General features: G+C 42.7%; 1 protein-coding gene across 1 annotated transcript in view; it reads left to right on the top strand.

The window, feature by feature from the left end:
- The first annotated feature begins 4,395 nt into the window (after window positions 1-4,395).
- LOC146317535 (potassium/sodium hyperpolarization-activated cyclic nucleotide-gated channel 2) overlaps window positions 4,396-15,418 on the top strand; it is a 55,013-nt gene continuing 43,990 nt past the window's right edge. Inside the window, exons 1-3 of the mRNA XM_084732201.1 lie at window positions 4,396-5,597; window positions 10,022-10,445; window positions 14,820-14,981. Coding sequence (XP_084588327.1) covers window positions 4,396-5,597; window positions 10,022-10,445; window positions 14,820-14,981 — 1,788 coding nt within the window. The remainder of the gene's footprint in view (window positions 5,598-10,021; window positions 10,446-14,819; window positions 14,982-15,418) is intronic.

The raw sequence follows: 15,418 nt of genomic DNA, 5'->3' as shown, positions 1-15,418 counted from the left end.
CCCTGTGATATTTTGAAGTGTTTAATGAAAGGTAGCTTTGCGTACTTCTTAAAGCCAGTTACTGGTCATGTAGTAAAGGTATTGTGAGATAATTAATCTAAACTCAGACTTGTTTGCAGCAGTGGCACCGACTTTGACCTTCCAATTTCCAAATACAGAATCTACAGTGACTTGAAAAGGATTAACCCACCCAAACCTGGAAGTTTTTTGCTTTATTGCCTGACAACATTGAACTAAAATTGGTGAAATGTGGCTTTTTTTTAATACTGAACAACAGCAAAAGAACCTTTTCACTGCAGACATTTTACCTGCATTTGCAGATCACATACTTTTTACTTTCAGTACGCACTGCAGCTGCCCTTACAAAGCACAAATCGTTGTATGCAGTATGCATAAACATCTGTTGCGGTCTGTAGCTCAAAATCTGAAATAAAAAGAAAAGTGTGTGATCTGAAACAGCATCAGCGAGCTGTAATCTGCTCTCTTGGCGGTTTAGATGATGTGATGTATCTTCCACTACGCATCTAATTGTGGGTCAGGATAGCCAGACAGGATGCAGTAGGACATCCTGGTATTTTTTTTGCCAGCTGCATTTGACACAATGTATTGGGGAATACTAAGTCTTTTTTCTGGCATACTTCATAGCATGGTAGGATGGGAAGTGGAACGCATGATTTGACCTTGTCAAAGGTGGAAAAGCACAGCTAAAATAGATAATATTAATAATTCCTGCATATCATTTAGGTGAGCCAGTTCATGCTCTCTCCTCGGTGTGTCTTACTGTGACACTTAATGGAATGGAACCATCACTGATGTTGTTATCTACACATGCAGCCTTCTTTGATAAGTCAAAATGTCTGCTGTGAAAAGCATCTTTGCCACTGTTGCCATGGTACTTGCTCATGGTGGGAATAGGTGGGTCTTTCTAAATATTATGAGAGCGTATAAAAAATACTCGGAGACAAATTCTGCTGTGATTTGGCGCTATGTAAATAACACTGGCTTGACTTGCAGTTTTACAAACAACTGTGTCTGGAAGATCCACAGTACTGAGACAAAAAACTCACACCATGAGGACTCAATAAACTCTGAAAAGGACACTTCAGGGGACAGATACAAGAAAATATCCAAGTCACTGAACTTCTCTCAGAGCACAAGATACAAAAAAAAGACAGACATGAAAACTTTCAACGGGGTGATTACTTTTTATAGGCACTGTGAGTCCCTAAAATTAATTCTGATCAAATAATGTCTCCGAGTACGTCCGTGACTAAACTAGGCAGCATGCCAATCTGTCATGTTGGTGGCAACAAAGGCGTATTTGTCAGGCATTCACGACAGCCCGAGAAATTTTTAGCAGTAACTACCAAGCAGGTGGTGGCTGAGTCAGCGACCTGTGAGGTTTTCATATTCAAATAAATAAGAATAACAAATTTAATCTATATTCTCGATGGTTCCAAAGTTGCCAATGCTGCAAATCTAAGAGGCTGTTAGACTGGTTTTAATGGCTTGTTTACATGACCTTTAGAGAACAGAGGCTCTGGTTGAGAAATTTCTGGCCCTAATTGGTTGTAAAACCAGGAACTAGATGCAGATTATGATTATTACTGAATTTTACTCTAATTTGTTTTCACTAGAAATGGACTAGTGTGTCTTTTGCACCACACCACACCTAGTTTTCCCTGTGTAGGTCAACACTCTTCATTTTGATGAATGGATAAGCCCTTTTAGCTCCTGTGCAGCACTGTAACATGTTTCTGGGCTGTTCACCGCATCACCTCGCACACTTGCCCACGTCCCTTCTTTTGCTTGTGTTGCTGCTTGTATTTCAGTGTGTCTTTTCAGTCTCTTGTCATTTGTTGAACCCTGTCTGAGTGTATCACAATGCTGCTGCATTGCTCTATCAGGAAATTACACTGAAACCTTAAGGTGCCGCTGTAGTTTTGACTAATGAGACAGGACGGCAGAAAGAGGGAGACAAAGAGGGAGCAGAGGGGGAGGGGGAGAGGAGTGATGCTCATGACTTCCCAGCACTGATGTCAAAAGGTAAGAGAGCTGCAGCAAGAATTCAGTGCCGACTTAAAGTTGAATTTTTATGAGATTTTTAAGGAGAAGTTAGTATGTAACAGAAATTATGTGTAAATTCACCAGTTATACAGTTGTTTGGCTGTTGTTAATAGGCCCGTATGAGTGTTTGTGTGTAAAACCAAGCTATCCTTTACACATGTGACCAAAATTAGACTCCACTAAAAGTAGATCAAAGAAAATAGGCCTGCTACTTTATCTCTGCTCAAGTCACAAAGCACTCGATTATCATGGCCCACATCCTCAGAGTGTGAGGGATAACGCTCTGTAGCTCTGATAGATAGATAGATAGATAGATAGATAGATAGATAGATAGATAGATAGATAGATAGATAGATAGATAGATAGATAGATAGATAGATTTTAAACACATTACATGTGTGCAGGTTTTTCTTTACATCACATTATTAAATGCTACACACATGCAGTCCACATGTGGAACCAGCTGTTTTTATGTTCATGCCATGCAGTTTAAACCAGAGCACCAAATAGTCCCTTGGTGATGCTGCACCTGCATCTGAGTGCAACACCATCCTGTCAGCATGTGCACTGCATCAGTACCTCTGCTGTTGTAGGTAGTGTCTGTGCAGATTATACAGAAGATTACTCTGAATTTTAACACATTTCGGGCTGTCAACTGTTGAAAGAGGACACGGAGAGCTACTTGATGAGTACTCAGTGCTTTTTTAGTGTTCTTTGCTCACGCTCACACATTTATACGATAACAACTAGGATTGCACAGTACCTACCAAAACAGTTGTGAACTGTACCCATTTGTATTTGTATCCACATTTATACTCTTCTCCTCTGTGCCTCTTAGCCAAAAAAACACAGTTAAAATCAAACATCATGACATCACATGAATCAACTAGTCTTTTCTCATTAACTCAATGTAAATATGTATGTTTCAAACAAACATGAGTTTTTCTAACTTGTAGTCTCCTGACTTGAAATGATGAGTTCGATCAACTCATCAAATTAAGTTTCTAAAGAAACATGATCAGCATACTGACAGTCTTCCCAGCATGCATTGAGAGTTAAAACTTTCCCAAAACCCTGCTTTTTTATAGTTTAAAGAAAAAAGAAATGATGAAAACTTGCTTTACGCCTAAAATGTTTTAAAATTAGTCATGATTGCTTATTTTTACAATAACAAAAAAAAAAGTACACTATAATGAAAGTTAATAATGAATTCAGTCCCTGCCCTCTTACACTCTACACGGCTGCAGCTGTAAGTTCTTTGTGTGAACCAACTCTTCAAACTGAGAAAAGTTTACAAGGAAGACAAATTTGTTTGTAAAGAAGAGCTGATGGTTCAAATTGATATCTTAAGTTTATTGCACATGACGTCTCAAGTACAATTTAACTGATATCAAGTTTAGTTGACTGAAATTTCTTCTGAATTGTTACAAAATTACCCCAACTAGTCTTTTCAAATTCAGTCAACTTAAATTTTTAAGGTACTCCGCACGCGAACATTGTTAAGGTAAAACCAATGGTTTACTTTTACTGCGACATCCAGACTCCAGGGGACAGAAATCAAAACGTGCCTTGAAATGAAAACGTGAGAGGAGGAAGGTACAGTGTGTTCCTTCAGTGGCATGAACCCAGCAACAAGCACCGAAAGCATCACCAGACAGCTTTGGGATGACATGTGCCACAACAAGTGCACCCTTTTGTAAAGAAACTGACTCAGGCTGTATATCTGTTCCTGTGTCTGATCACGTGTTTTTGACAAAGTTTGACGCTTGTGTGTCAGACTCGCATTAATATTGAACATTTGTCTTCTTGCACCCTCTGTGACACCCCCGTGTGGCCGCTAGGGCGCGCTAAACACCAACCATGGCTGACATCAATTCAGAGAGGTTGTCATTGAAAACACCTTCTAAACCATATGACATCATTTGAGTTTTCATTAACACGTGGTAATTAAACTTTTGATGTTAGTATATGGCGTCACTGACGACATGTGAAGCATCTATTTCCGTGTGATTGTGTGTCTCGAGCTCCTCCAGGTCCTGAGTGAGAGGCCTCAGCTGGAGGCAGCCTGAGCTGAATTAGCAGCAGCATATTGGGCTAATAGTTTAATGATATCTGACGCAGTCAAAGGGCTCAATTAGCTTGATGCCTGAGCATCTTTGACACAATGACTGGTGAAAGTAAAAGCGCAGTAGTTTGCAAAGAAGTCACGTCCACCCCTCCCTCTGTCCCTCTCTCCTTCCTCCTCTCTCCCTCTCTCCTCTTCTTCTCTCCCTCTCCCCTCTGTCTCTGATTGGTTTTCTCCAAAGATAATTGGAGGCAAAATTTGATATGCTCAATGTCATGGACAGGAATGAGGTTTCACCGGCGTCTGCTGCTGCCACCATGAAAAAGAAGGCGGTGGGCGGCAGCGGATGCAGCCACATCAGCGCACCGAAGGCTGCTGCCGCGTCCAAATGCCCGAGAAGCACCAGCAGCCAGAACTGCCTGGACTCCGGTTCTCCCGGAGCACCGAGCAGCGCTAAGCAGCCCGGCGCCGCCAGCAACGTCGTGATGGACGAGACGGAGGACGGAGAAGAGGAGTCCAAGTTTCAGCATCCGCGGTTGCGCCGAGCCGGGGGGAGCGGCAGTGGCGGAGGTGGAGGAGGAGGAGGCGGCAGTATCAGGATGAAGAACTTTACGCCAGGAGGGGGAGCCGCGTCCTCGGGTTCCAGGAGAAACTCCAACAAGGAGCCCTACCACACGCACACAGAGGAGGCTCCCGCCGCTCCACGGCCCAGTGCTGCCTCCAGAGCCACCGAGACCCAGACACCCTGTCCGGGCGATGCTGCCCAGCGCGGCGACACCAGCAGAGCATCTGGGGCGGAGGCGTCGGAATCAGCGGTCGCGGTCGAGGTTTTAAACGCGACAGCGGGTGATGGTTGCAACAGCGTCGCTCCAATTTCCAGCATGAAATGCAACAAAAACGGAGAATGCAGGAGGGACTCGGGTACCGGGAGCCTGCGCTCAATCATCTCCAAGCAGGAGAAGCAGACGGGAGGGTCGGGGAGGGCCGAGGACGGAGGGAGCGCCAAGCGAGGAGCCTGTAACTCGACCACCGCCAGCATGGACGGCTCCATCACGCCAGGCGGCTCCCTGACCGGGGGGCACGGAGGAGAGGGCGCAAACCCCGGCGCTACCCCAGTGTCCAGCGGTGTCCCCGAGAAAAAGGACTCCAAGGTGTCCTTCTCCAACGCACCAAGCCGGAAAGCCTCGTCCTCGCTGCACGGCCCGGCTCAGACTCAGACCCAGCAGCCCAGGAACTCTGTCACTTTCCAGAAGCCCGAGGATGGACCGCCAATTGTGCCCGCCGAGGATGCGGAGCCTCGGGGCAGCCAAGCCAGCTTCATGCAGCGGCAGTTTAGTAGTATGCTGCAGCCTGGAGTTAACAAATTCTCCTTACGCATGTATGGTAGTCAAAAAGCGGTGGAGAGAGAGCAGGAGAGGGTAAAATCAGCTGGAAATTGGATTATCCACCCTTACAGCGATTTCAGGTAAGAGCTGGGGCTGCCATTGGTTGCACGTTGAAAGTCATGAGGGGCCCGTGTGGGTCCTCATTGTCATCTACAACTCACTTTATAGTGAGTAACCACTGTGGGAACACATGCATGGTTATTGTTCACGGCCACAGGCTGCAGATTTATCATTTCACCCCTTCTGATTGAGTCTGCAGAGATTTGAATAGATGCACTGCAACGTGCTGCCATTAATCCCCCAAACAACCTGTTGTCAGGCAAAAAGAGTGTCCTTTCAAGGTTGTAAACAAATCCCATTCCAGTCTGTATGTACAGTAGCATGTCTGGGATGCTCAACAAGCCCGGCCTGCTAACACATCGCGACTTTTCGTTGCAGTGCGCTCACATTAAACAAAGAGGACAGCGCTCTGACGCTAATTCAGGCTCCTTTAAATTAAAATGACATTATTTCCACAGATCTGCTTAATATTGTAGCATAAGCTCTGCGACAAGAGCCGTGCGGGCAGGATGTAGGCTACGTGTGTGTGTGTGTGTGTGTGTGTGTGTGTGTGTGTGTGTGTGTGTGTATGCGATGCACTCAGTAATGGAATGTCACCTTGAGCCAAGTGTGCGAAAACCTCAAGCATGCTCACTGGAGACATATCCGCCTGTACGACTCCCCGGATCCTGCATTTTAATGACGGATGCGCTCTGTTTATCACGGCTCAGACACCGAGAACCCAGCTGGACATCCAGTAATACAAATATTTAGGGAAATCTGCAAGCCAACAAGGCTCCTCGTGACGAATTGGCCCGTGAGCCCCCCTTTTCCCAACATGTACCAGTCGCTGAATTGCATTTGGGTCAGAAAAGCAACCCACTGCTTTTGCGCTCTGCTTTCAGCACAACAAGAAGTGGACAGCTCCCGTCTCATTTGGAGTCGGCTGGCGCGTTTGCCTCCCGTCCCCCCTCCTCTTCCTCCCCCTCCTCCCCTCCTCATCCACAGCCGCGCCATTCATGTTTGGCCCATTTGTATCACATAACGCCGAGTCAGTAACCACTAAAGGCTAAACTTGAGACATGTTTTTAACAGCACAGATGTAATCTGATGACAGGAGACCTTTTCTTTGCCGTGCAACCCCCCCCCCCCCACACGCAAGGTGTGAAGCCACAGCTGCCGCGCCGCCATTCTGTATGCTAATTAATGCAAAGTTGAAGCAGCAAAGTTGCTTCAAACATTATAATAATCGGGGCGGTTATTGTTGTTGCCGTGGAGTGGAGGAGTCTGAGCTTGTTGCATAAGTCGCAGTGTAATGACTCAGCGCTGCACCTGTCCTGCAGAGCCTCCTCTGACGGGCTCAAACCTCACTACTTTACTGTCTGTCCCACTCAACAAAGTGCCACATCACTGCCGGAAGTACACAGCAACACAGTCACCTTCTTAGTATCCGTGCGTGCTGGAAGGTCTTCAAGACCTCCAAATGTAATTAACCCTGCTGTTCAGTTTGGGGTCTGGGGTTGTATTACAGAAACTTCCTATCTTGCAGATCTTAACTCTTTGGTAACCATGTAATTAAGGTCAGGACCTGTCTTTACAGATCAACAGTTCCTAGGTCAGTGTTAACTTAAGATAGGAAAAGTGTGACACAAGCATCCCAACTCCCCAAAATATTTCATAAATTCTGCTAACTTTAGGATAACCGTTAAGCTGCCTGTTCACTTTTCCACCTGTAGTAGTAACCAACATACTGTCTAGCTAATGGTAATGTTAGTTAACAATAATTAGTGATAGTGTTCGCTAACTCAGATGACCAGATTTCTGGGAACATTCCCAGTAAAGGTGCCTCTCCCCTGGCTGGAGCTGCCCCTGTTTTCAACAGAGTGTTTAAGAAAACTGAATAGGAAGAAGTAAAATACAAAAATAAGGCATGCAAAGAGTTAACCAAAGTATGTTATCTAATTGTATGATATTTAAGATTGGAGGGGAAGGAGAAGAGTTTTACAACTATGATTTTTTGACACGGTTTACAAAACTACTTAGTACTCAGTTTTTTCACTTGGACTGCACCATAGTTCACTACAGTACAACTTTTATCATGGTCTTGACACTGGGATATTTAATCGATAATAACACTGGTTATTTTAACGAACTGGAAATGTCCCTGGTTTTCATTTCAGAAATCTGGTCACCTTATTCCTAACAATAGCTAACAAAAGTGTTCCCTTGCTAGGGTGACCAGATGTCCCCGTTTTCTGGGGACATTCCCAGTTTTTCGGTGCCTGTCCCCGGCCGGAGCTGTCCCTGGATGTGTCCCCGTTTTTCACTGTGTGTTTAAGAAAACTGAATAGTAGATACTGGATAGATAGTAGATCTTAGATAGTGCTTTTGAGATAAAAAAACAAAAATGAGGCATGCAAAGGGAATCTGTTAACCAAAGTATTTTATCTAATTGTGCGCTATTATTATTGAACATTGGAGAGGAAAGAGAACGGCGGGGTATTATGAACTGTGTTTGTGTAACATGGTTCACAGTTTAGTGCCCAATTTTATCAGTTAGCTACACAATAGTTTATTACAGTACAACAGTTGCCATGGTCAAAATACATAAGAACTGAAGCCCCCTTTTTATTTCATGGATAAAAACATTAGCTATTTTAAATTAATTGGAAATGTCCCTGGTTTTCATTTCAGAAATCTAGTCACCTTATCCCTAGCTATCTGTAGTGTTAGCCAGCAGTTGCTTATGGTAGTGTTACCTAACAACAGCTAACAGTAGTGTTAGCTAACTTGTTTAATCCCAAATGCTGCTCTTTTATTGCTTTTGCACAATCGATAACAGATACAGTGGAGACTTGTAAACGTCAAGTTACAAGGTTGTTTAGCTCAGCAAGATGAGTAGTGTCAGTTGGAAGGTAACAGACATAAAAGTTGATAAGCGATGTTGGATTGAGTATTTATGATTTCCTAATTGACTTAACTTAATGCTGAAGACAGGGAGTTTCTCTAGTACTGTCCCCGGAGACCCACATGTTTTATCAGCTTAACACTTCATGGCTTTTCCTCATTTCAGGAGGATTTTTATTTGTTAGTTCATTTTATTTAACCATTTTTTCAAGGGAGTCCTGGCCAAGACAGGCAGCAGTATAAAAAAAACCAGATATGGTTACAATGCATAAAACCCAAAGCATAAAAATGCAGTACAAGCCACACATTCACCTTTATCAGTTTAAGCATTGACATCCCAATGATCCCATCTCCAGAGCTTTCAAAATGTGTTTTAAAGCAGCCATTGAAATCAGATCATGGAGTTTTAAAACTTTCTGAAATATATGCCAGTCCAGAGCACCTAAATGTCCTTTTCCCAATCTCTGTACGAACATTTGGTGTAACATAAAACTGTGAGTGTGCATCAGATTTATTGGGTATGAATCTATTTTATTGGATGTAAATCTAATATAGGCTGCCACAGAAAATGTCAGCAAACAACCCTGGTTGTAAAACATAGTAAAATATAATGGATATGCTCGACAGTACTTTTTATGTAGGAGTGATCCTTCAGAATCCCAAATAAGTCTACTTATATTTCATCTGGAATCTTATCAGAGTTTTTGTTCATTAGAGATTTACTTTACCTCAAACACTAAACAAAAGTCACTATGAAGGATAACATCTGTACTACATGACAAACCATTTCTGTTTTAATGTCAAAGTCATCAAATGTGCAAGCTCAGTTTTTTGCAAGGACAAATAATCACCTCAAAACATTTCTTGCATTTTAATAATGTAAGAAGAAAAGAATATATGGTTTTTATTATAGTTTTCTGTACTTGTACCTGTGTAAAATGTGAATAAAAACAATGCAATGATTTGCAAATAATTGTTGTGAAGATATTTAATGTTCAAAATGACAAAGTTTATAGTTTTTAGAGATGTCTGCTCATTCTGAACTTGATGCCTGTAAATTTTATTTACAATTACACAGCATCTCAACATTTTTGGAATCAGGATTTTGAAACATACAGTAGTGGGGTAAGTGTAAGTAAAGGAGGTCGAAGGTAACCTAGCACAGTACAACAACAACAACAACAACAAAAACAACAAAAACTCCATTAACACAGACAATCTTGAGATTCATTTTAATGCATTAAAATGGAGAAACTGTTTATGAATAAGTATTATCGTATGTTGATCTTGGAAAAAGTATGTTCAGGAGAACATGTCTCTCTCATGGCGTTCTGCATGTTCAGGCAGGCAAAGTCCAGCTCCAGCACTTTGTTTACACTTTTCCATCTTTAGTCAGGAAGTCTCCTGTGTCTATCGGCTTTCCAAAGCAACTCACTTGTCTTATCTGACTCTATTTTTGTCTTCCACCCTCCCTTTTTTTCCTCTCCTGTACCCATGTCAACACACTGTCATATACACAACACAACTACACACACACACACACACACATGCCTGCTAGGTTCTACTGGGATTTCACAATGCTGCTGTTTATGGTGGGCAACCTGATCATCATCCCCGTGGGCATCACCTTCTTCAAGGACGAGACCACGACGCCCTGGATCATCTTCAACGTGGTCTCCGACACCTTCTTCCTCATGGACCTGGTGCTCAACTTTCGCACTGGAATCATCATCGAGGACAACTCGGACATCATTTTGGACCCTAAAACCATTAAGAAGAAGTACCTAAAAACTTGGTTCATTGTGGACTTTATCTCCTCCATCCCAGTGGATTACATATTCCTCATAGTGGAGAAAGGCATCGACTCTGAGGTGTACAAGACTGCTCGGGCCCTGAGGATCGTCCGCTTTACCAAGATCCTAAGTCTTCTGAGGCTGTTGAGGCTCTCCAGATTAATACGCTACATTCACCAATGGGAGGAGGTAAGACCACACATTTCATGATTGTGCCTCTGTAAATATGGGGAGTAACTGATTACATGTAATGGGATTACACAATATGGACACAAAAAAGGTAACTGTTGTCCATTACAGTTACAAATACAAAATATATAATCAAATTACAGATACATTTAATAAAAAATGGGGAATATTAGCAGGATTGCAATTAAAAGAAATCACGATATACTACCATGGACAGTGTGCACACATTTCAACACTACACAAGTCTCACAACACCACTGTGGTTCTGTATGAAACTATAGCTAATATTAGAGTTGCCAGTTCATTACCATTCAAACCAACCGCTAACATTAGCTACACAGAACAACTGCTAACATTAGCTACACAGACCAACTGCTAATGTTAGCTATACAGACCACCAACCAACATTAGCTATATATACCAACAACCAACATTAGCTACACAGACCGACCACCAAGGTTAGCCAACCAGCAACACTAGCTACTGATACCAACTGCTAATGTTAGCTACACAAAGCAACGGCTAACATATGCTATACAGACCAACCTCCAACATTAGCTACACAGACCGCCCACCAATGTTGGCTACACACAACAACCGCTAACATTAGCTACACAGACCAACCATCAATGCTACATGACTATCCGGTTATGTTAGCTATACAGATCAACTGCTAATATTAGCTACACAGACCAAATGCAAATGTAACTACACAGAAATACACTAGCAAATCTGTCTATACTACTTTGGGTAAAATCATAAGTTTTTAAGTTTATGGCAGTTGATTTGAAGTTTGAGAGTGAAGACCTACAAATGTCGATAATTATCACGTTTAAACTAAATGTGCATTTGCACACCATAAAGGAGAAAATAGCTGTACAAGCAACTGATAAACCTACAACAAACATAAATCATTATAACTCGTTAATCAGTTTTACCAAAGTTGGTATTCAGGTAATCCACAAGTTACATTATTTTAATATTGTCATACTTATTGTCATGTTGGTTACTGACTGTTTTTTTTAACAGGTTATCAGTAATTTTATTGGGATACATTTTTAAAGTAACTCTCCCCACACTGTGTAAATATTATAGTGACGTGAATCACGCAACTCGCAGCCACAGAGGAAGAAACACCCAATCTAGTCTGTGATAAAAGGTCACTGGTTTGCCTCCAATATGTTGATGTTGGCTCTTGACCAACCCAACAATCTGCCTCCCTGTCTGCTCCGAGCGGCCTGCTCTCCTCCGCCTGGAGGCTTGATAGTACCGTTCTCACCTGCCACCTGGTGAGAAATGTATAATGTCAGCAGGATGTTTGAGCTTTAACAAAGTTTGCATTCTAATTACCGTTATTGTCACACAAGCCCACCGCCACCCACCCCTCCGTCTCCCCGTCTGACCTGGCAGTCCCACAGGTGGCATCAGGCGCTCTAATAAGCAGCCTATTAACAGGGCAAACACAGTTAATCAATTAAGGCGACAGAGGAAGAGCAGGTGGGGTAGAGGGTGATGATAATATGCAGCACTTTGGGGGCTGCTAACTGCGATTATATATGTCACTAATTGTTCATTTAAGGGATCGGAGAGGTTAGATAAGCTGGAACGTCCTCAGAGGCCTGACTGGCAGCCTTTGGATGTGAAAATGGGTGCTGTTGCTAGGTAGAGTCCCCGCTTCTTTGACTCAAAGACCCAGACCTGCCCTTTCTGGCCGCTCGGCTTTTATTTACTGTGTGAGGGATGCACTCTGTCACGGGGGCCCCTGCTCCAGCCTCTCCTCCTCGGACTCCTTCGTCAAATGAAGGAGAGCAGCTCAGGAGTCAGGAGGTCCAGCGATGTCATGAGATCACTCGACTTTTCGTTTATGCCAGTATTGGCAGCCTGGTGTTGGCATTTTGCAGTGGTGAGCAGCGCAGTGGGGCTCGGCTGCTAACTTGACCTTTGGATAATTGGATTTCTGAAGATATGATGTGATGCACGCACACACACACACACAGACGCAACACACGCACAACACACACAGTGGTGATGGGAAGTGATACTTGGCATGCGTGGAGAATGAGAGTGGAGATGTGGTGGAGAGTGAGACTCTGACACAAGAAATGTCCGGTTTTAAATGATATGTCATAATTTATTTTGCACAAAACACCTTTAGTTTGGGGCTCTGAACAGTTTGGGGTGGACTGACCTTTTTTATGTATTTAGTATAATTTGAAGTGAGGTAACAATATTGGGCTATTTGGCCTAATTGTTAAACATCTATGTAATCAAATAACCCATAGACTACAGGAATTTAGCCAAATTAAGCAAGTAAATTAAGGAGGGGCACCTTTTTCTGAGATTTATCTAAGTCTCAGACTCTGAAAACCTCTGCCTTAATTGAAGGTTTTCCTTAAAATAAGATCAGTTGCACAAAATACCCATAAGTCTTCTTTTTAAGTTTTTTGTTGCACTGTTCACTTAAAGTTTTGGCCTTATCTTGGTCTTATATTATTCTTTAAGATAGTTAAACTGTTGCACAGGAAAAAAAAATGAAATCAACAGTAGATAAATATCTCGCTATTGACTGAGTGAATGAATGACATACTTATTTAGACAGATTTTTTTCACTGTCTTATCAGTTTAGTTGAATTTATTTCTGTAAGTACTGGTCTGTTTTTGAACAGAACAGACAAGGTGTCATAATTTCTTTCGGGGTGGCTCAATATTACTTTTTCATGTCCGATACAGATACCGGCACCGCAACCTTGAGTATCTGCTGATCCCAACAGAAATCTGATACCATCTTTTTCCCTCTCTTAAATAACTAGGTTGTTAATAATATATTTTCATGGATGCACTTTGCTTAATCTAGTCATCTACAAAACATCCATGCTCCAACTGTGAAACACATATTCTGTTCCCATGAAGTAAAAAAAATGCATACCCACAACATAACTCAGTTATGAATACTGCTGCTCCTTTTTCAGTATATTCAGATCTTTTAGCGGACCTTTTGGTCGGTCAGCACCAGTCAAACATTCAAAATTAAATTTTATAAGTGCATAAATTACACTCAGCTGTTTCACTTTTTCCCCTTAAGCCTAAAATAACTCCACACAGCTGACGTTATGACATCGCTGACGATGCTAGTTAAGTATTTACATGATAATTTAGGCTAATTTATCAGACCCAATGATACTCCTGCGATATCCAGTCCTATGAATTTGGCTAGTATTGGACCCATACCAATACTGAATATCAGACCAACCCCTAGATGTTTGGTCCTCTAGGATGGAGGTAGGACAGGTATCATAAGGGACAGAGCAAGCAAACAGTCTCCATCAAAGCTGCAGAATTTTACTGCTGTAAAATCTCATTCAATGCAGTTAATGCCTCCTGACTAACTTCCTTAACTAAGCAAATGTTTTAAGATATTGTGCGCAAGCCTTAAGTATTGTATTTCTGGAGAATGTTTTGTACAGGACCCTGTTTAGTTCCTTCAACGTTCTCGGAGCTGTCCATGGTGCTGAACATCTCCATCAGGCAGCACAACACGGCTGCATACAGTACAGCTTCCCCTCATCCATCCTTAGTGAAAAAGATATGACAAATGAATCTATTTTGTCAGTCACTGATTGATAAAAACTGACAGTGAAAACCCCATAAAGGTTAAAGCGGCATTTAGAAAGATCAGCACATGTGATTCATGTCCAGTCTCATTCCTCATCACTCCCATCACGGAGTATCACTTCTCCCTCAGCTGCACTGAGCAACAAATGACCCATTTCTCAGTCCTCCATAGTGGACTTTATCGGACCTTCCCACTATGAAAAGTATTGTAATTTATCCAGATTTAGACCTGATGACGATCGTTAAATGCAGCCAAACAAGGAGTGGTTTGTCGGCGTCAGTCAGGTGATAGATGATTGGCCTGAGCGACTGTCCAGTGACTCAGAATGATTGATGTGTGAGACGACATAGACTATCAGTTGTTAAAGATCATGATGGTCCCTGTCCATCATGCTGTGTGCATGTGTACGTGTTGGCATGTCTGTCTGTGTTGTTAGTGTATTTGTGTGCCCGCAGGCATGCGTGAGTGTTTGTGTGCGTGCTTGAGCCTCTGATTGATGTCATGTATCTCTGCGTAACAAATGTCTTGCCCTCTCCTGCTGTGTTTGATTCGGGACTGATGGGAACCTGTCTCCCCTACTCATTAATCACTTGGTATAATCCAGGGGAGACTGTGGAGCCGAGCGGGAAGCCAGTCCTGCCGCTGAGATATGAATTTAAAGCGTCTGAAACTTTTGCAACTCCAAATCCAACATATTCTTTATCCCCACATGTGTCGGGCCAGTTTTAACTCCCCCTCCCTGTTTTGTCGTCTCGCTCCAGATCTTCCATATGACCTATGACCTGGCCAGTGCGGTGATGCGGATCTTTAACCTGATTGGTATGATGCTGCTGCTGTGTCACTGGGACGGCTGCCTACAGTTCCTGGTTCCCATGCTGCAGGACTTCCCCTCAGACTGCTGGGTGTCCCTCAACAAGATGGAGGTAAGTGTCGGGGAGTCATGTCCGTGCATACCAAGTCCCACACATTACCCCCAGAACTGGATTTTTACTCTGACTTGATTGGGAAAGGGCTATCGGTTGTCACAGAATATTGATTCAAGTTCCATCAGAAAATATTGGCTGAATGTCAATCGATATTTTGTGACGATGACGATGATGAACTAAAACAGGAACCCCAGTGTTCTAAAGGGATTTTGTCATCAACAGTGGAAAGCCTTAAATCTGTGTATGAATGTTGCATTTTAATGAGCTTCATTTTATTTTAAAGACCAGAAAATGAGACACAAAATTAAATTGGTTGGTAGTTCAGAGTCTTGTAGCACTGGAGGAACAGGGGTCGCTCTACAAAGATGGAAATTTGTTGGTTAAGTCCTTCCTCAGAGTGAGCAGTAACAATTATAGGTCTTGTACACTGGAAT

The sequence above is a fragment of the Lutjanus erythropterus genome, chromosome 12, assembly GCF_056507025.1.
Source record: "Lutjanus erythropterus isolate fLutEry1 chromosome 12, fLutEry1.hap2, whole genome shotgun sequence".
In the NCBI taxonomy this organism is placed as follows: domain Eukaryota; kingdom Metazoa; phylum Chordata; class Actinopteri; order Lutjaniformes; family Lutjanidae; genus Lutjanus; species Lutjanus erythropterus.
The sequence above is the reverse complement of the archived record's forward strand: the minus strand, read 5'-3'. Positions and strand labels throughout refer to the sequence as shown.